General features: G+C 49.5%; 5 protein-coding genes across 5 annotated transcripts; 2 read left to right on the top strand and 3 right to left on the bottom strand.

Moving 5' to 3' along the window:
* Positions 1-1,151: 1,151 nt before the first annotated feature.
* Positions 1,152-1,679, top strand: LOC135912147 (ipis-1-like). Its single transcript, XM_065444534.1, has one exon. It carries the CDS (start codon positions 1,152-1,154, stop codon positions 1,677-1,679), a length of 528 nt encoding a protein of 175 aa, XP_065300606.1.
* Positions 1,680-1,751: 72 nt separating this feature from the next.
* LOC135912146 (ipis-1-like) lies at positions 1,752-2,297 on the top strand. The gene has a single exon (XM_065444533.1). The coding sequence runs from the start codon at positions 1,752-1,754 to the stop codon at positions 2,295-2,297; it is 546 nt and encodes a 181-aa protein (XP_065300605.1).
* Positions 2,298-9,012: 6,715 nt separating this feature from the next.
* Positions 9,013-9,789, bottom strand: LOC139049211 (kinesin-like protein KIF20A). The gene has a single exon (XM_070524576.1). It carries the CDS (start codon positions 9,787-9,789, stop codon positions 9,013-9,015), a length of 777 nt encoding a protein of 258 aa, XP_070380677.1.
* A 10,237-nt stretch (positions 9,790-20,026) lies between these two features.
* Positions 20,027-20,548, bottom strand: LOC135912145 (ipis-1-like). The gene has a single exon (XM_065444532.1). The coding sequence runs from the start codon at positions 20,546-20,548 to the stop codon at positions 20,027-20,029; it is 522 nt and encodes a 173-aa protein (XP_065300604.1).
* Positions 20,549-20,620: 72 nt separating this feature from the next.
* On the bottom strand, positions 20,621-21,148 carry LOC135912144 (ipis-1-like). The gene has a single exon (XM_065444531.1). The coding sequence runs from the start codon at positions 21,146-21,148 to the stop codon at positions 20,621-20,623; it is 528 nt and encodes a 175-aa protein (XP_065300603.1).
* Between the last annotated feature and the right edge of the window lie 781 nt (positions 21,149-21,929).

Genomic DNA, 21,929 nt, shown 5'->3' with positions numbered 1-21,929 from the left:
TAGTCGTATCCTGCCTAACGGAGTTACCACCGACTTCCATTGCACATTCCTTAATGATGCCGACAAGATTGTCGTTCATTGTTTCAACACTAAGGTCCTCTTCCTGAGCTAAAGCCGAATACCTGTTCTGTAGCTTGATATGGAATTCCTCTATTTTCCCTCTTACCGCTAACTCATTGATCGGCTTCTTATGTATCAGTTTCTTCCGTTCCCTCCTCAAGTTAAGGCTAATTCGAGTTCTTATCATCCTGTGGTCACTGCAGCGCACCTTGCCGAGCACGTCCACATCTTGTATGATGCCAGGGTTAGCGCAGAGTATGAAGTCTATTTCATTTCTAGTCTCGCCGTTCGGGCTCCTCCACGTCCACTTTCGGCTATCCCGCTTGCGGAAGAAGGTATTCATTATCCTCATATTATTCTGTTCCGCAAACTCTACTAATAACTCTCCCCTGATATTCCTAGTACCTATGCCATATTCCCCCACTGCCTTGTCTCCAGCCTGCTTCTTGCCTACCTTGGCATTAAAGTCGCCCATTAGTATAGTGTATTTAGTTTTTCACTCTACCCATCGCCGATTCCACGTCTTCATAGAAGCTTTCGACTTGCTGGTCATCATGACTGGATGTAGGGGCGTAGACCTGTACAATCTTCATTTTGTACTTCTTATTAGGTTTCACAACAAGACCTGCCACCCTCTCGTTAATGCTATAGAATTCCTGTATGCTACCAGCTATTTTCTTATTAATCAGGAATCCGATGCCTAGTTCTCTTCTCTCCGCTAAGCCCCGGTAGCACAGGACGTGTCCGCTTTTTAGCACTGTATATGCTTCTTTTGGCCTCCTAACTTCACTGAGCCCTATTATATCCCATTTACTGCCCTCTAATTCTTCCAATAGCACTGCTAAACTCGCCTCACTAGATAACGTTCCAGCGTTAAACGTTGCCAGGTTCATATTCCAATGGCGTCTTCCTCTAGTCTAATTCAACTTCCTTCACTTCACCGTAACAATCTCTCATGTGATAAGTACTCTATTTTTTTCTAGAATGTTCATGCTCTATCTCGCTATGCATACTTTCCATTTTACGAAGAGCGTCGGAATTTCAACTTACTTGTGGCTGCATTGCTTCTCCTCCTCTTCAGCACTGGCAGAATGAAGTCCCCAAACATAGATGCCTCTCTGCTGAAGTTATCCTTGCGTCTGTACAAGCAAGTCCTTTGCCAAAACAACCAGATTGATAACATCGTCTGCTCACCCATAATCATCGCCGCCGCGATCTCCATCCTGCTCGCCAGTGCCCGCAACAAAACTGCCAAGGAACTGTACGGCTTGCTCCAGGTAAAGGTAAGCGTCGATAAGTTGCGCGATCATTCTTCCGTGCTTCTCCCCGACCTAAATACATACGCTCCCGAGGCCTCCTTCCACGTGGGAAGCCGGATGTACATCGAGCAGCAGCTTCCGGTGCAAGCCGGCTATATCTCCCTTCAGCAAAATTTCTTCGGGACGACTGTCAAGTCCGTCAACTTGAAGAACAGTCTCGAAGCGGCGCGGCAGGAAGCAAATGCGTGGGTTGCGCAAGAGACGGCCTCCAAGATTCGGGAACTCATCCCGCCTGAAATCATCGATGTCGATACAGCGTCGATCCTGTTGAACGCCGTCTACGTCCAGGGATTCTGGTAGTCTCCCTTCCAGTAGAGATACACCAGACCGCAAGAGTTTCACGTGGACTCCGGGAACAGCGTTCTGGCAGACATGCTTTACCAGCACTGTACCTACAGGGTGGGACACGCGGATGCTCTGAGGGCCAGGGCCGTGGAGATACCGTGCAGAGGTCTGAAGGTTTCCATGGTCATCGTCCGTCCAGACGACCCGGACGGACTCGCTCTTCTCCAGGAGAGACTGACACCGGCCAGACTCTGCGAGCTTCTGTCTAGCCTCAAAATGGTCATGAACGTGGAATTGAGCCTTCCCAAGTTTAAACTCGATACAGGCATACTGCTGAAGGACAGCCTCGTTGCCCTAGGCGCAAAGGAGGTGTTCGCTCCTGGCTACGCTGACCTGTCGGGTGTATTTGAGATTGGGCGGCCGGCGGTCGCTAATGTAGTTCACAAGACGTTCGTGGAGGTCGAGGAGGGAGGCATGGACACAGTTTGTTGGAGCGCCACGACGACTCCCATGTGGTGTGCAACGATGCCCCTTTACTCAACACGCTTTTTCGTCGACCATCCATTAATGTTCCTTATCAAGTGCAACGAACCGGACGTGATAATTTGTCTGGGTTTGGTGCGGAGACGGTGAGCACACGCAAGATGGGGATCCGCATTGCCAAATTTTCATTGAACATATATACCGCGAAATTTCTTACATGGTCCACTTCGAGGAAAGGCTTTATGTTGCACGCGATGAAGTGTATATCTAATTCAAGAATGTATTCACATACAGAATGACGTGCTAAGATGCAATAAATTGTGACGTAGAAGACAGCGTATGTGAAATTGTTGGCTGGCTGATAGGATAGGATAGGGATCATTTTAATAAAGTGCCGGCAAACGACGGCTTAACGCCTCGTGACGCTGGCCAAGCGTCGACCCGGGTTTATACCCTACTCTGCACTAGCGCAGTTGGGCCCGTTTGTAGTGGGTCATGGCTGACTTAACTGTCTAAAGGTAAACATTTGCCAGCATATATTAAATGTAGAAATAAAAAGGTCGCAGTTTCGCCCGGAATGGGAATCGTAGATTGTGACAGCAAATTATTACACAGCTACACGAAGTACTCGAAGCTAAACATTTCGACAGAATTACCTGTCTGGTTGGAAAAATTTATTATGACCTTGTGAGTGACTGTGAGGGCCGTCCAGTGGGCCGAGGATGCCGTCAGGACCCATGAACTCCTGGCCGCCACCTAGTCGGGGCATTTGGCCCTCCCAACCAACTCGCAGGACACGCAATAAAGTTATTTCCTCCTCCTTTGTGAGCGACTCCAACCAAATAAGTGAATTTTATTAGCCCGACATTTCGGAGCCCATTCGGTTCCTCCTTCAGGGGGCATTCTTCGAGGGTGGTGGTCTGCAGCCTTTAAAAGGTCCTGTGTAAAAAAAGAAGAGGAGAGCGCGGAAGGTGGGAAGACACTTGACAGACGGGAAGGTGTGAAAGGGTGGGATGGCTGCAGCGGTGCTCGTCGGCCGGAATTACCGATGCTGGGGGCGCTTGACCCACGAGAATGTGCAAGCGAAGATAAAAGGTGAAAGCGAACGTTGGTTGTCAGAAATACGTGAGAAAAAGAAGGCCGCACCTAGAATATTTTGAAACCATATAAGCTTATTGGACAAAGTCTGAAACCATACAACATATCCTAGACGGAGATGGAAACAAACTGGTAGGGGACGCGGCATTAAATTTCAAATTAAAAGATGAGATTGTAGTTGAGAAAAAAAGGGGCACGAAAGAGAACCAGATGGGAATGGAGCTGGCGCTGACAAATTTCAACTGGAAGAAAGCCGAAAAGAAAATTCCCAAGCGCAGAGCCACAGGGCTACACGACGTTCTCGTTAGGCTCATTAATGAACTAGGACCAATAAGCAAGGAAGCTCCATTGAAAGCAGTAGGAAAAAGTTTAAAAGTTAGATGAAAACCAGACAGTTGGTGAGAAAATAGAATCAATTTAATTTATAAAGCTATGGGGGAAAAAGATAGAATTCGCTCGTATAGACCGTGGACCATAACATCGATAATATGGAAGTTATCAATGCAGGCAATTAAAGCTGCAAGCGAGGGCAGATAATAATGGCATTTTGGGAAAACTTCAGACCAGTTTCAGATTAGGTAGGGCCCTTGATGATAACTTATTTGTCCTTACTCAATGTGCTGAAATATTGAGAGTAGAAAGGAGACCGTGCAACGTCTGGCAAATATCTCTGAACAGGAATGCGATAAGTTAGGTCAGAAATATGGCGTTAAAAAAATCAGGTGTTATGGTATTCAATAAAAACAGCGAACACGGGACCAAGAAATACCTCACGTAAAAGAATATAAATATCTTGGCGTATGGATAAACGAAGGCAATAGATACATGGACACATAGGGAAAAAAACAGTAACAGTAAAGGGGAAGAGAAATGCGGCCATAATAAAATCCAGAGTGCTATGGAGGTAAATATTGACACGTGTACTTGTCTTTATCGGGCGACAAGTTTTGTCGCCTAACAAATGTTATCGCACAGCGCGGGACGCGCCTGCATGTATCCGAAGTTTCTGGAAAGTTACCGATGCTTCTATCCGCTGTCTGTTGTCGCCGAACGTTGTGTTATCTGATTTCATCGCTTGACACGAATGGTGTAGAACATTTTAGAAGGCATGCGGGTCCCAATGTTTAATCATAGAGAAAGGAATACAACAAGAGCGGACTCTCCCTTAGAGCCCAGCGGCCGAATTGACTGCAGGGGCTCTATTCTGGACACGCATGGCGGCTGCACGGCCGCCATTATCCGCCATGTTTACTCTCTGATTGGCTGTCGAAAGGTCACGTGTTTTGAAATTTGTGCCGAGAAGCGGAAGTATTGCAAAATGCAATTTTGTGTTTTCATCAAGATGACGAAACGTGACGTGGAGCTGCAAATGTTATAGACTAATACATTTTTTTGGTCCTTGGCAGATATATTGTGATGTTAGCGCTTCAAAAAGAATGTGAGCGGTAGCGTGCAGAAGCTAGTGAAATGCATCTGCAATTGCGCGAATATGTGGTGGCGATTCAAGATATGCGCCATGCCAGCTTGCTGATTGGCTGAAGGAATATCTCATGAGGAGCGTCACAGGAAGGGCTCTTTCGTAAACGTCATTTTGACGATGCGTGACGTTGCGCAGGGCCGCCATTGCTGAGATTTTCCGCCATAATTTTTGCTGCGACGAGCCGCGCGAATTATGCTAATGGGCAGCCATATGCAATGGCAGCCGAGAGGAATGCGCATCGCCACATTTTTCCCGTCGTTTGGCGCCACGAAAATCTTTTGTTCATAACGCGTGCTCATAATATTTGCATCGCTCTCGGGTGGTGTTGGCATTTGTGTTTTGGGCCATCGTTTTTTAAAAGAACGCGTTTATACGAAATAATATTGGTTAAATATAGCAAACTTTCAGCAATGTTGTCCCCTTTTCACTGCTGCATTTGTATTGTAATCGAGATTAATGCCTTTTCGCACAATCAAAAGTTATGACAACGGCCTTTTTCTAACTTACAAAAAGAAATGTACGCAAGGCGGCGCCTTGAAGTTTCCTCCCGCGGTGCGAGTAACCAGCGAAATGAACAAGAGATGGCAGCGCCGGCGCTTGCGTCGCTCTAGTGGATATCTCTGGCGCGCGCAACGCTATCGGTGATATTCGGCCGTTTCTAAGCCAGCCGAGTCGGGCTGGGTCACTTACGTTTCACGAAATAGCGATAACGTGGCCTAGAACGTGCACGCATCACCACTGGTAGGTCGCGTATGTTGTCTCAAGAAAGAAAACAAGCGCGTTGGCGCCAACATGCGATGACTCATTCCATTTTCCAGGGACACGCATCCGAGCTACTGAAGCAGACGACGGCTTGTACGCAGCAGACGACGGAAGCGAGAAGCGTTTTCGACAGAATAATCATACGCTTTGAGATAGCTGCTTTATTTTTACTGCGGAGGAAAACTGTTTTGCTTTACCGATAACGCTACATTCAGTGCCTTCATTTCAGTTTCTTAGGCGAAACGTCAAGTTGGCGTCACGTTATGTAGGCAAAACCGGGACACCAGCGCCATTTTGTTTGCGTCGCGCCTACGTCACGCATCGAAGAAAATGGCGGAATGTCCAGAATAGCGCCCCAGTGCACCAAACCGTCGATGTTAAAACCTGAAGCACACTTCCGGTTTCGGTTTTGTGCGCGCGCGTTTTGAATTCTAGCTGGTGCGTGTCACGCCGGCTCCGTTCTTTTTTTTTTTGCTTTTGCAGGAAATATGTATTTACATGTTTATTTCTTATTAAATATTTATTTGCAAATTATTTTGTTAAGTAAAATTGATTGCGAACGATCTTCATAAGCCTCTATTGAATATGTGCCACGTGCAATTTCATAAAGACGCAAAACACCTTGTGAAACGTAGAAAAATAAACGTTTATTTTATTCTTTGTAAATGCTCGTCGCGGGCTTTTGTGAATTCATCCAGCGTTGTGGCACCAGGTAAGCAGCAGTAGTTTCCGCAGGAAGCTCCACCAGACGACGCGAGCTGAAAAAATTACAAGCGTTATTTTGGTATTAACATCTAAGAATAATGCCTGTAGAGGCGAAGCGTGCGAAAGTGGTGAGTGGGCGGCATTACAAACAAAAGCAGTTCGTATTTACACACACGGCGTAGGAAATAACCAACTCGTCCCAAGCAATACCGTACATACCAAAAACACATTCTAATTCCAAGCATTCCCCTCTTCCCAATACTTATTTCCTGCACTTTAATAGCACGAATGCGCGGGCAACGGCGCGTTTCGCGAACTTGGCTACAACCGACGCGGTAGTACGCTACGAGTACACAGAGGTGGCCACAACACAGCCTCTCAACCAGAGTATGCTGGACGCTCGCAGAATTCCTTCTACTCGCACTCAAGAGAACATGCGTGGGTGCCGTTCAGAAGACAGAATTTTCGAGTTACTAGTTCCTGGCGTTTGAACTCCTTGGCTTATCACTTGTACGTTCTGCAGGCGCAAGCAACGCACTCCCGTGTTATCACTCTTGACGATTGCTCGTCGCGTTTTTGACAAGCGTGGGTACCGAAAGAAGGCTTAAATTGTTGCGGGGACAAAAATTGCGACAAATTTGTCGCAGTGAGATTCAGTACGCGCCAAACTAACTCACCGCGGCCGAGCTGCTTTTCGCTGCGTCACAACAGGCGCGGCGAGCGGGCCTCACATAAAAGTATCGAAAATAATTTTCAACACTATCGGGCGTCAGAGAAAGAAAAGCGCCATGAACTTGTCAGTGCATTAAAGCGAGGAACCGCGCACCACGGCCGACCTGATTTTCGCTAACCGAGTCACAGTGCCAGGCGCGCCCACTGCGCTCGAAAGGTAGCCCAAAAAGTAATTAAATTAGTTTCAATAATGTTGGAAGTCCGAGAAAGCGCCAAAACTTGTCGCAGTAAAATTCCGTAAACGCGGAACTGCGTCACAGCACCCTGTGCGACTAGCGTGCCCAAAAACTACCGAAATTAGTTAAAACAATATTGGGGCTTATAGGAAGCGTCGCGAACATCTCCCAGTACGATTTAATTCAAATGAACTGCTCCACGACGGCCACGCTGTTTTTCGTTAACTGCGTCACAAGTCTAGCCTAGTGGCCGGGCAGTAAGCCTAATTGAATTGCTTGAAGTGCGTCGCACAGACTGTCGAACAATGTTTCTCACCTTGCCGTAGTCCAATAGTGCAGTGCTGCCATGTCGAAGTTCCGAATGAATGCAATAATTCGCCGGGAGGCCACCAAGCCAGGCTAAATCCCAAAATAGAAAAACAGGCAGACGGGTGCCCGAACAGTCCAACGCTCAGACGCGCGGCCGGTCCCTCCCGCTTCGGCGGTGTGTCTGCCGAATGACGCAAACATCTGGCTCATGTCTGGCTCGTCATTCGCCGGTTCGCCTGTCGCTAGGCAACGGAAGTGCGCCACAAAGTTTAATTTAATTTATACGCAGATATATTTAATTTTTCCGGGAAAGAATAAAAAAAAACAATTTCTGTTACTCTCATTTCACATTCTTCTTTTTTTCGATGCTCGCGACCCCAATTCGTCGATGTTAAAAGTATAGCGTGACGTATTTCCTGTTTCCAATTTTCGCCGAGTGTCCGCTCTTGTTCAATCCCTTTCTCTATGGTTTAATCTGGAACATTCGATGATTGCTGTATAAAAGCCGACGCGCTTGACCCGCTGATCAGATTTTCGACGATCGCCGACTGTGTTCGCCGCTATCGTTGTGCTATAAGTGTAGCCTGTTTTGTGGGCACAGGTTCGCCCAATAAAATTTAGTTTTGTCGTTCACAGTGTTGCTACTGTGTCCTTCAACGTCACCACCACGTGACATCTGCACTGTTGTTACTGCGTTGGCGTTTTGTAGGTGCTCTGCGACTGCATTTCCCATTTGTGAGGCGCCAGTGAGTGTTTACCTCAGACGGGCTGTCGCTACATTGAAGCAACTGCCAACACACTTGGAATACAACCTGGGTGCTCACAGCGATGAACAGGCGAGCCAAACCATACACGGTTTCGGCGGAACCGTCTCGGTCTGCAAGCGAGGAGCTTCCGCCACCCCTTCAGGCAGAACGTCACCTGGACGCACACCTTGCTCCAAGCTCAGCGGTGAGGGTGTACCTACGCATAAGACCAAGAGTTGGGGGCAGGGCGTTCACGGATCCTGCGTTCCATGCATCCGACGCAACAACTGTCGAGTCAACCACGGCCACTCTGATCCATCAACATCAAAAACGTTTTAGATTTACAAAGGTGTTTCCAGAATGCTGCAGTCAGATGCAGTTGTTCCAGGAGGTGGTGCGGGATCAACTTGACGCCTTTGTGCGTGGGGCCAATGTGCTCCTCTTTGCATATGGCCCTACCGCTGGGGGCAAAACCCACACGATGCAGGGTCCACCAAATGACCCAGGACTCGTGCCGCGCACCCTCGAACGCCTATTCAAGCTGATCGGATCTCGGGTGTGCAAGGGGGCACCAGTACGCCCGGACTGCTTTGACGATGTGGTGCCGCTCAGCGCCGAGCAGGAGGCCTCTGCGCTCTTGCGGAAAGGCAGATTGTTGGACATGAAGGCAGCCTGCAGCGCCATGGACTTCAGCCGTATTGCCTCAAGTAGCAGCCATGAGTCCCTACTTCACAGCTGTGACAGCAGCTATGATGAAGCACAAGTATCCCTGTGGCTCTCCTTCTATGAAATCTACAACGAGGGAATTTATGACCTGCTGCTCCCATCGGCTGAGGCAGCCGATGGGAGCAGGTGCGCTACTGGCCGCCTTTCTTTGTGGCTGCCTCAGCCGATGGGAGCAGCAGGTCATAAATTCCCTCGTTGTAGATTTCATAGAAGGAGAGCCACAGGGATACTTGTGCTTCATCATAGCTGCTGTCACAGCTGTGAAGTAGGGACTCATGGCTGCTACTTGAGGCAATACGGCTGAAGTCCATGGCGCTGCGGGCTGCCTTCATGTCCAACAATCTGCCTTTCCGCAAGAGCGCAGAGGCCTCCTGCTCGGCGCTGAGCGGCACCACATCGTCAAAGCAGTCCGGGCGTACTGGTGCCCCCTTGCACACCCGAGATCCGATCAGCTTGAATAGGCGTTCGAGGGTGCGCGGCACGAGTCCTGGGTCATTTGGTGGACCCTGCATCGTGTGGGTTTTGCCCCCAGCGGTAGGGCCATATGCAAAGAGGAGCACATTGGCCCCACGCACAAAGGCGTCAAGTTGATCCCGCACCACCTCCTGGAACAACTGCATCTGACTGCAGCATTCTGGAAACACCTTTGTAAATCTAAAACGTTTTTGATGTTGATGGATCAGAGTGGCCGTGGTTGACTCGACAGTTGCGTCGGATGCATGGAACGCAGGATCCGTGAACGCCCTGCCCCCAACTCTTGGTCTTATGCGTAGGTACACCCTCACCGCTGAGCTTGGAGCAAGGTGTGCGTCCAGGTGACGTTCTGCCTGAAGGGGTGGCGGAAGCTCCTCGCTTGCAGACCGAGACGGTTCCGCCGAAACCGTGTATGTTTTGGCTCGCCTGTTCATCGCTGTGAGCACCCAGGTTGTATTCCAAGTGTGTTGGCAGTTGCTTCAATGTAGCGACAGCCCGTCTGAGGTAAACACTCACTGGCGCCTCACAAATGGGAAATGCAGTCGCAGAGCACCTACAAAACGCCAACGCAGTAACAACAGTGCAGATGTCACGTGGTGGTGACGTTGAAGGACACAGTAGCAACACTGTGAACGACAAAACTAAATTTTATTGGGCGAACCTGTGCCCACAAAACAGGCTACACTTATTGCACAACGATAGCGGCGAACACAGTCGGCGATCGTCGAAAATCTGATCAGCGGGTCAAGCGCGTCGGCTTTTATACAGCAATCATCGAATGTTCCAGATTAAACCATAGAGAAAGGGACTGAACAAGAGCGGACACTCGGCGAAAATTGGAAACAGGAAATACGTCACGCTATACTTTTAACATCGACGAATTGGGGTCGCGAGCATCGAAAAAAAGAAGAATGTGAAATGAGAGTAACAGAAATTGTTTTTTTTTATTCTTTCCCGGAAAAATTAAATATATCTGCGTATAAATTAAATTAAACTTTGTGGCGCACTTCCGTTGCCTAGCGACAGGCGAACCGGCGAATGACGAGCCAGACATGAGCCAGATGCAAGGTCGATCCAAATAGGTCGCGAAGCTTCGGGCGAAAAGCGGTTCAGTACAGATTGTCACCGACATCAGCTGGGGGGTTATGGGAGCAGCGATTGAAGCGCGACTATGTTTGGAGGGAACAAACATTGGGAAAGAAAAACGCGTTTTTTAATTCAAACGAGACACATTTAGATTCATTCAACAAAAATAAAATTCCTAGTCAATTTTATATATTCGTGATGAGTTAAGAAAATACGTTTAATTTTATTATTATTAATAAATGCGTTTCTTTTCAGCGCCCATCGCTACAGGGGGCGTTGACGCCACTATCGCTCGCAGTGCAATGCACGTCTTGAAATGGACAGAAAGGCGCACTCGTATCACCTGTTGAAATACGCCCCCCCTCACAATTTGTGCTTTCTTGCTTGTCGAAGTTTGTCTGAATTTGGTGACGCGGGTAGCTTCACTGCTTCTTAATCTGTTCAGTCAAAAGTAGTGAGTTACGACCGCCAGATAATTGTGTAGTTGTTTTCATGCGACTGCGCTGGCCGACGGGCTTGGCATCCGACAATAGGATCAGCACTCTACACCTAAAGCTTTCGTCGGCCTCCAAAGAAAGTATGTTCCATATGTTCTGTGCAGGGTTGCGATTTCGACAATCATACGGCTGGCCTTTTTCCTGCATCGCTTTCCACGCTGAAAGCTCGAAACGCCCATCAAGTCGAATGGCGGGGCAGTTGAATATATAGCTCCAAAGGAAGACCAACATAACAAATTTCGCACCTTCGAAAACAAAATGACGTCACTTCTGCTTTTAACGGACATGGCGTCACGTTATTTTTTTTTCCGCCGGAAGTGTTCCCACCACATACAGATGGCGCTAAGCCCCATGAACCGGCGATGGACCGCCATGTTTTGAACGTATGGGCTCCTATGGAAGCTTCGCTACCAGGTACATTTACCTTGGACACACCGCCGAAGCGGGAGGGACCGGCCGCGCGTCTGAGCGTTGGACTGTTCGGGCACCCGTCTGCCTGTTTTTCTATTTTGGGATTTAGCCTGGCTTGGTGGCCTCCCGGCGAATTATTGCATTCATTCGGAACTTCGACATGGCAGCACTGCACTATTGGACTACGGCAAGGTGAGAAACATTGTTCGACAGTCTGTGCGACGCACTTCAAGCAATTCAATTAGGCTTACTGCCCGGCCACTGGGCTAGACTTGTGACGCAGTTAACGAAAAACAGCGTGGCCGTCGTGGAGCAGTTCATTTGAATTAAATCGTACTGGGAGATGTTCGCGACGCTTCCTATAAGCCCCAATATTGTTTTAACTAATTTCGGTAGTTTTTGGGCACGCTAGTCGCACAGGGTGCTGTGACGCAGTTCCGCGTTTACGGAATTTTACTGCGACAAGTTTTGGCGCTTTCTCGGACTTCCAACATTATTGAAACTAATTTAATTACTTTTTGGGCTACCTTTCGAGCGCAGTGGGCGCGCCTGGCACTGTGACTCGGTTAGCGAAAATCAGGTCGGCCGTGGTGCGCGGTTCCTCGCTTTAATGCACTGACAAGTTCATGGCGCTTTTCTTTCTCTGACGCCCGATAGTGTTGAAAATTATTTTCGATACTTTTATGTGAGGCCCGCTCGCCGCGCCTGTTGTGACGCAGCGAAAAGCAGCTCGGCCGCGGTGAGTTAGTTTGGCGCGTACTGAATCTTACTGCGACAAATTTGTCGCAATTTTTGTCCCCGCAACAATTTAAGCCTTCTTTCGGTACCCACGCTTGTCAAAAACGCGACGAGCAATCGTCAAGAGTGATAACACGGGAGTGCGTTGCTTGCGCCTGCAGAACGTACAAGTGATAAGCCAAGGAGTTCAAACGCCAGGAACTAGTAACTCGAAAATTCTGTCTTCTGAACGGCACCCACGCATGTTCTCTTGAGTGCGAGTAGAAGGAATTCTGCGAGCGTCCAGCATACTCTGGTTGAGAGCCTGTGTTGTGGCCACCTCTGTGTACTCGTAGCGTACTACCGCGTCGGTTGTAGCCAAGTTCGCGAAACGCGCCGTTGCCCGCGCATTCGTGCTATTAAAGTGCAGGAAATAAGTATTGGGAAGAGGGGAATGCTTGGAATTAGAATGTGTTTTTGGTATGTACGGTATTGCTTGGGACGAGTTGGTTATTTCCTACGCCGTGTGTGTAAATACGAACTGCTTTTGTTTGTAATGCCGCGCACTCACCACTTTCGCACGCTTCGCCTCTACAGGCATTATTCTTAGATGTCAATACCAAAATAACGCTTGTAATTTTTTCAGCTCGCGTCGTCTGGTGGAGCTTCCTGCGGAAACTACTGCTGCTTACCTGGTGCCACAACGCTGGATGAATTCACAAAAGCCCGCGACGAGCATTTACAAAGAATAAAATAAACGTTTATTTTTCTACGTTTCACAAGGTGTTTTGCGTCTTTATGAAATTGCACGTGGCACATATTCAATAGAGGCTTATGAAGATCGTTCGCAATCAATTTTACTTAACAAAATAATTTGCAAATAAATATTTAATAAGAAATAAACATGTAAATACATATTTCCTGCAAAAGCAAAAAAAAAAAGAACGGAGCCGGCGTGACACGCACCAGCTAGAATTCAAAACGCGCGCGCACAAAACCGAAACCGGAAGTGTGCTTCAGGTTTTAACATCGACGGTTTGGTGCACTGCAGTCAATTCGGCCGCTGGGCTCTAAGGGAGTGTCCGCTCTTGTTGTATTCCTTTCTCTATGATTAAACGTTGGGACCCGCATGCCTTCTAAAATGTTCTACACCATTCGTGTCAAGCGATGAAATCAGATAACACAACGTTCGGCGACAACAGACAGCGGATAGAAGCATCGATAACTTTCCAGAAACTTCGGATACATGCAGGCGCGTCCCGCGCTGTGCGATAACATTTGTTAGGCGACAAAACTTGTCGCCCGATAAAGACAAGTACACGTGTCAATATTGTACCTCCATAGCACTCTGGATTTTATTATGGCCGCATTTCTCTTCCCCTTTACTGTTACTGTTTTTTTCCCTATGTGTCCATGTATCTATTGCCTTCGTTTATCCATACGCCAAGATATTTATATTCTTTTACGTGAGGTATTTCTTGGTCCTGTGTTCGCTGTTTTTATTGAATACCATAACACCTGGTTTTTTTAACGCCATATTTCTGACCTAACTTATCGCATTCCTGTTCAGAGATATTTGCCAGACGTTGCACGGTCTCCTTTCTACTCTCAATATTTCAGCACATTGAGTAAGGACAAATAAGTTATCATCAAGGGCCCTACCTAATCTGAAACTGGTCTGAAGTTTTCCCAAAATGCCATTATTATCTGCCCTCGCTTGCAGCTTTATTTGCCTGCATTGATAACTTCCATATTATCGATGTTATGGTCCACGGTCTATACGAGCGAATTCTATCTTTTTCCCCCATAGCTTTATAAATTAAATTGATTCTATTTTCTCACCAACTGTCTGGTTTTCATCTAACTTTTAAACTTTTTCCTACTGCTTTCAACAGAGCTTCCTTGCTTATTGGTCCTAGTTCATTAATGAGCCTAACCAGAACGTCGTGTAGCCCTGTGGCTCTGCGCTTAGGAATTTTCTTTTCGGCTTTCTTCCAGTTGAAATTTGTCAGCGCCAGCTCCATTCCCATCTGGTTCTCTTTCGTGCCCCTTTTTTTCTCAACTACAATCTCATCTTTTAATCTGAAATTTAATGCCGCGTCCCCTACCAGTTTGTTTCCATCTCCGTCTAGGATATGTTGTATGGTTTCAGACTTTGTCCAATAAGCTTATATGGTTTCAAAATATTCTAGGTGCGGCCTTCTTTTTCTCACGTATTTCTGACAACCAACGTTCGCTTTCACCTTTTATCTTCGCTTGCACATTCTCGTGGGTCAAGCGCCCCCAGCATCGGTAATTCCGGCCGACGAGCACCGCTGCAGCCATCCCACCCTTTCACACCTTCCCGTCTGTCAAGTGTCTTCCCACCTTCCGCGCTCTCCTCTTCTTTTTTTACACAGGACCTTTTAAAGGCTGCAGACCACCACCCTCGAAGAATGCCCCCTGAAGGAGGAACCGAATGGGCTCCGAAATGTCGGGCTAATAAAATTCACTTATTTGGTTGGAGTCGCTCACAAAGGAGGAGGAAATAACTTTATTGCGTGTCCTGCGAGTTGGTTGGGAGGGCCAAATGCCCCGACTAGGTGGCGGCCAGGAGTTCATGGGTCCTGACGGCATCCTCGGCCCACTGGACGGCCCTCACAGTCACTCACAAGGTCATAACAAATTTTTCCAACCAGACAGGTAATTCTGTCGAAATGTTTAGCTTCGAGTACTTCGTGTAGCTGTGTAATAATTTGCTGTCACAATCTACGATTCCCATTCCGGGCGAAACTGCGACCTTTTTATTTCTACATTTAATATATGCTGGCAAATGTTTACCTTTAGACAGTTAAGTCAGCCATGACCCACTACAAACGGGCCCAACTGCGCTAGTGCAGAGTAGGGTATAAACCCGGGTCGACGCTTGGCCAGCGTCACGAGGCGTTAAGCCGTCGTTTGCCGGCACTTTATTAAAATGATCCCTATCCTATCCTATCAGCCAGCCAACAATTTCACATACGCTGTCTTCTACGTCACAATTTATTGCATCTTAGCACGTCATTCTGTATGTGAATACATTCTTGAATTAGATATACACTTCATCGCGTGCAACATAAAGCCTTTCCTCGAAGTGGACCATGTAAGAAATTTCGCGGTATATATGTTCAATGAAAATTTGGCAATGCGGATCCCCATCTTGCCTGTGCTCACCGTCTCCGCACCAAACCCAGACAAATTATCACGTCCGGTGGACGTATAGTGGACGTATGCCACGCCTGCGGAAGACTCGGGCATCGCGCCGATGTATGTCCAACACCGAGCGACGTCATCTGTCGGGGATGCGGCCTGCCAAATCCCAATGAGCAGCATCAATGCACCCCAAAATGCAAGATCTGCGGTGGACCGCACCTTACAGCCGGTAAAGAGTGTGCGCGCAGATTCAAGACGCCGTACATAGTTCGCCGACGACGCTTCGAGCGTGCCAGGCAGCAAGAGCAGCTCCCTACGCCAGCACCAACAGCACCAACTGCACCATCCAGCACCAACCGTAGGGGCAGAAGCCGCTTGCGCTCGAGAAGCCGCTCTACAAGCCGACGGGGCTCCAGAAGTCGCTCTACCTCGAGATCGCGACTTACATCACCTTCTTCAGCGCGCTCCATCTCCAGAAGCTGCTCCAAGTCCCGTACTGGGAGCGACTCCTCCAACAGCTCACGTTCGAAGACCCCCAACGGCGGTAAAGGCAAGTCCTCTCTAACGTGGGCCGATAGGGCCCGTGGCAACCAAACGCTGGCGTCCAACTCTCAAGACTCGCGCGACCTGCGTCTCACGAATGAGCTCGAAGAGCTTAGGCGTGCCAATGATAGTCTTAGAAAGGAAAACGCTCTGTTCAAGCAGGAAATCAGTCGGCTAGCCGCTGAGATGGCGGAAATACGAAGATTGGCGCTCACACAGTCTGCTTCTCAGCCTGCCGCACGCTCTTCGGCCATGGACACAGTGGAGGCCCCTCCCAAGACGGTTGCAGTGAAGCGGCGTGCCCTGGATGACTCAAGGGGAGACGAGATGGTAGAACTCCTGTCTGACCTCAAGAACGCCATCTCCAACATACAGACAGGTCTCTCTCACGTACAAGAAATGATCGCGCACCCTCAGCTGGGCCTGGTCGCCCTCAGCACTAGAATACTTAGGCTGGAGGGAACCAGCCACGGATCTTTGCCAAGCACATCTACAGCACAAGTCCCAAAGTTGCCCAGCGTCATTGCCTCACCGACGGAGGGTGCCATTATGAATGCGGCACTTTCGCAATTCATTCCCAAGCCCAAACATGGATAACGTAACTAACGTCATAACAATGTGGCAGTGGAATTGCGCAGGGTTCGCCAGCAAACGGGCGACCCTGCGACAATACCTAAAAAGCGTAAAGGACAAACCCCAAGTAATCGCCTTGCAAGAAACGATCACATCATCACCTATCAAGCTCCCCGGTTTCCTTACGGTGGCTTCCACTGAAGGAGGAAGGGGGGTCGCTATCCTGGTCAGCAAAAAGTTCACGTGCCTTCAGCGAGACCTTGGTCCCGCGGACAATGGGATTGAGTACGTCATGGCCGAACTCCTTGTCGACCCCCCTACGCAGCGCTTAAGAAGAAACAGTATCTTCATACTGAATGTTTACTGCAGACCCAGCGTTCACAGAGCCAGGCCTAGTGGTATTCTCAAGAAGGCCGTGCATTTGGCTGGCTGTCAGCCTCTAGTCGTCATGGGGGATTTTAATGCCCAGCATCAGGCGTGGGGCTATTGTACCAATACCAAGAAGGGCAGAGACATATGGGATGCGGCAGCGGAGGAAGATCTTACGCTGATAACCGATAAAGACTTTCCAACCAGGAGAGGGAACTCGGTATGCCGAGATACGACTCCGGATCTTACCTTTGTCAAGAATCTGGAAAACGTCAAGTGGACCAACACAGCCATGGACCTCGGTAGCGATCATTGCATCATTGAAGCTGTGATCAAGACTGCCCGCAACAAAACGAGGACCTTTAGGTTCACTGACTGGGACTTGTTCCGAGCCAATCGCTCCGAGCGCGTCCTTAACGATGATATGGACCTAGACTCTTGGTGCGACGAGATAAAGAAGGATGCGGCTAGAGCCACCAAGGAGGTGACAACTGATCTGGAGGTGGACAGGATGGACAGTAGGCTGGCGCATCTTTCGGAAGCCAAGCAGGCACTGCTCGCGAGATGGAAGACTCAGCGCCATAACAGAAGACTACGCAAGAAAATCTCCGATATAAACAAGATGATAGAGTCTCATTGCAAGGTGCTATGCAAGCAGCAATGGGACGAGCTGTGCGACTCGGTGGAGGGCCAGCTCAAGAACGGTAAAAGCTGGGGTCTCCTTAAGCACCTACTGCACGATGGCAACACCAAGTCCAACCAGAAGAGAGCTTTGGCGAAAGCTGTCCATTTGGCCACCGACTCGACTCCAGATGAGGCAGTCATGGAGCACCTCATAGACAAGTACCTGGCGGCCACGGAAGATCCGGTGCCCCCCCCCCCAGTTTCCCGAGTACGAAGGGCGTGACGTACCATCTATGGACGAGGATTTCACCGTGGCTGAGGTCAAGCGAGTTCTCGCATCCCTCAACGGCAGATCTGCCCCTGGGCCCGACGGGATCACCAACAAAATGCTCAAGCATCTCGACGACGCCTCAATCGAGTTTCTTACGCGCAAGATGAATGATATCTGGTGCAGCGGCCTCATTCCCAAGAGCTGGAAAGCAGCCTACACAGAACTCATACCGAAGCCAGGTAAGGCGCCGAGCATCGACAATCTAAGGCCCATCTCCCTGACATCGTGTGTTGGAAAGATGGCCGAACACGCCATGCTTAACCGCCTCACTGACCATCTCGAGTCTAACGAATGCTATACACACAACATGATTGGATTTCGGTGGGGGCTTTCGACTCAGGACGCCATGAGACTAATCAAGCACCAGATCATTGACTCTACCTCCGCCGACACTAAGGCAATTCTCGGCTTGGATCTGGAAAAGGCTTTTGACAACATATCGCACGCCTTTATTCTCAAGAGCCTGACAGAGTGTAACGTCGGCAAACGGGCGTACAATTTCGTGCGATCCTTCCTTTCCTCAAGGTCGACTAGACTCAAGATTGACGAGTTTTTGACCCACGAAATCCAGCTGGGGCCAAAGGGAACACCTCAGGGGGCGGTGATCTCCCCGACGCTGTTCAACATCTCCCTGATCAACCTGTCGAGGGCCTTGAACAAAATCCCCAACATTAACCACACGATCTACGCGGATGACATCACCATCTGGTGCTCCAGTGGATGTGAAGGGCAGGTCGAGGGTGCTTTGCAAGAGGCCATCGATGTGACGGAGCGGTATCTTATCCCCACCGGGCTAAGGTGCTCGCCCGCTAAATCCGAGCTCTTGCTCTACAAGAAGAGGCCCAGAGGCGGTTCACACCGGTCCTGGAAGCCAGCAACAGAGAGCCACATTACATTATTCACCGGCAAGGGCTCCCCAGTACCGCGGGTAGACACTATCAGGGTCCTAGGGATGTTTATCGAGTCGAACGGGGCCAATGGAGCCGCCCTCAAACGCATTTGTTCCAAGACCGAAAGCGCCCTCGGCCTGATCCGAAGAATCGCCAACAGGTACCGCGGAATCAAGGAAGACAATCTGATCCGGATTATCCACGCCTTCGTGCTATGCCACCTCGCTTATTCAGGGGCTATGCACAACTGGCTCGTATCGGAGCGCAACAAGATCAATGCCCTAATCAGAAGAGTCTTCAAGCTTGCCCTCGGCCTTCCCATCCGAACGCACACAAAAGACCTCCTCAATCTGGGAATTCACAACACGTTCGAAGAAATCGTTGAAGCCCAAGAATTTTCCCAGTTTGTCAGACTCTCCGGTACCCCAGCGGGCCGAGCCATACTTGGCAAGCTGGGACGTAACCCCATGGTCGTCAGTCTCGACGCTGTGAAGCTTCCCAGTGACGTCAGGTCCAAGATTTACATACACCGGATGCCACGAAATATGCATCCCACCTACAACGAAGGACGAAGACGAGCCAGGGGTAAAGCTCTGCTCGCCAGTGCCCGCTTGAACAAGGACCGCACATGCTTCGTAGACGCTGCTTCGTACGTTCAAGAAGAGGCCTTCTCCTCAGTGGTCATCGACTGTGACTCTAAAATCCTTAGCTGCGCTACCGTCCGCACTTCTAATTCCAGCGTTGCAGAGCAAGTTGCTATTGCTCTTGCATTGACGGACAGTGCACATGACACGATTTATTCGGATTCCAAGGCCGCTGTCAGGGCCTTTCAGATGGGAGTGGCTCCCCAGGCCCTACGTATCATCCGAAGTGCCAAAGACATGAAACATCACTCTTTGGCCTGGTTCCCTGCACACCTTGGAACAATTGAGGGTGCCTCGATCAACCCCAACGAGGAGGCGCACTCGGCTGCACGAGGTTTGACTGACCGTGCGCCGGGCAACGCGTCCTCTCCTGGGCGACCCGAGCCTCTCTGCTCGTACAACGAAATCTGCAAATACAATTATCTATCAAGAAGAGTCCTACCTTCGCCGCACTCCTCGCTGTGCAGGGCCCAGGCAGTCACTCTCAGACTTCTACAAACAAGCACTTACCCGAGCCCCGCGGCGCTGCACACAATGTACCCCGAACGGTTCCCAAGCCCGGACTGCCCTCTGTGTGGCGATTATGCGGACTTCGAACATGTCCTGTGGGGCTGCGCCTCTGCCGGTCCCCCTTTCACTCACGAGGAAATGATGAGGCTAATTAGGGCCCAGGATCCGACCTCTCAAATCCTGGCAGTCCAGAGGGCTCGCGACAGGGCCGTCAGGTTCCACCTGATGGTCCCCGAGTGGGCCTAGCCAGGTGGCGTGGAGTTTACTTGCGTCTATAGTGGACAAAATAAAGTTGTTTCACTCACTCACTCACTCACGTCCGGTTCGTTGCACTTGATAAGGAACATTAATGGATGGTCGACGAAAAAGAGTGTTGAGTAAAGGGGCATCGTTGCACACCACATGGGAGTCGTCGTGGCGCTCCAACAAACCGTGTCCATGCCTCCCTCCTCGACCTCCACGAACGTCTTGTGAACTACATTAGCGACCGCCGGCCGCCCAATCTCAAATACACCCGACAGGTCAGCGTAGCCAGGAGCGAACACCTCCTTTGCGCCTAGGGCAACGAGGCTGTCCTTCAGCAGTATGCCTGTATCGAGTTTAAACTTGGGAAGGCTCAATTCCACGTTCATGACCATTTTGAGGCTAGACAGAAGCTCGCAGAGTCTGGCCGGTGTCAGTCTCTCCTGGAGAAGAGCGAGTCCGTCCGGGTCGTCTGGACGGACGATGACCATGGAAACCTTCAGGCCTCTGCACGGTATCTCCACGGCCCTGGCCCTCAGAGCATCCGAGTGTCCCACCCTGTAGGTACAGTGCTGGTAAAGCATGTCTGCCAGAACGCTGTTCCCGGAGTCCACGTGAAACTCTTGCGGTCTGGTGTATCTCTACTGGAAGGGAGACTACCAGAATCCCTGGACGTAGACGGCGTTCAACAGGATCGACGCTGTATCGACATCGATGATTTCCGGCGGGATGAGTTCCCGAATCTTGGAGGCCGTCTCTTGCGCAACCCACGCATTTGCTTCCTGCCGCGCCGCTTCGAGACTGTTCTTCAAGTTGACGGACTTGACAGTCGTCCCGAAGAAATTTTGCTGAAGGGAGATATAGCCGGCTTGCACCGGAAGCTGCTGCTCGATGTACATCCGGCTTCCCACGTGGAAGGAGGCCTCGGGAGCGTATGTATTTAGGTCGGGGAGAAGCGCGGAAGAATGATCGCGCAACTTATCGACGCTTACCTTTACCTGGAGCAAGCCGTACAGTTCCTTGGCAGTTTTGTTGCGGGCACTGGCGAGCAGGATGGAGATCGCGGCGGCGATGATTATGGGTGAGCAGACGATGTTATCAATCTGGTTGTTTTGGCAAAGGACTTGCTTGTACAGACGCAAGGATAACTTCAGCAGAGAGGCATCTATGTTTGGGGACTTCATTCTGCCAGTGCTGAAGAGGAGGAGAAGCAATGCAGCCACAAGTAAGTTGAAATTCCGACGCTCTTCGTAAAATGGAAAGTATACATAGCGAGATAGAGCATGAACATTCTAGAAAAAAATAGAGTACTTATCACATGAGAGATTGTTACGGTGAAGTGAAGGAAGTTGAATTAGACTAGAGGAAGACGCCATTGGAATATGAACCTGGCAACGTTTAACGCTGGAACGTTATCTAGTGAGGCGAGTTTAGCAGTGCTATTGGAAGAATTAGAGGGCAGTAAATGGGATATAATAGGGCTCAGTGAAGTTAGGAGGCCAAAAGAAGCATATACAGTGCTAAAAAGCGGACACGTCCTGTGCTACCGGGGCTTAGCGGAGAGAAGAGAACTAGGCGTCGGATTCCTGATTAATAAGAAAATAGCTGGTAGCATACAGGAATTCTATAGCATTAACGAGAGGGCGGCAGGTCTTGTTGTGAAACCTAATAAGAAGTACAAAATGAAGATTGTACAGGTCTACGCCCCTACATCCAGTCATGATGACCAGCAAGTCGAAAGCTTCTATGAAGACGTGGAATCGGCGATGGGTAGAGTGAAAACTAAATACACTATACTAATGGGCGACTTTAATGCCAAGGTAGGCAAGAAGCAGGCTGGAGACAAGGCAGTGGGGGAATATGGCATAGGTACTAGGAATATCAGGGGAGAGTTATTAGTAGAGTTTGCGGAACAGAATAATATGAGGATAATGAATACCTTCTTCCGCAAGCGGGATAGCCGAA

The sequence above is a fragment of the Dermacentor albipictus genome, chromosome 8 (assembly GCF_038994185.2).
Source record: "Dermacentor albipictus isolate Rhodes 1998 colony chromosome 8, USDA_Dalb.pri_finalv2, whole genome shotgun sequence".
In the NCBI taxonomy this organism is placed as follows: Eukaryota; Metazoa; Arthropoda; class Arachnida; order Ixodida; family Ixodidae; genus Dermacentor; species Dermacentor albipictus.
The sequence above is the reverse complement of the archived record's forward strand: the minus strand, read 5'-3'. Positions and strand labels throughout refer to the sequence as shown.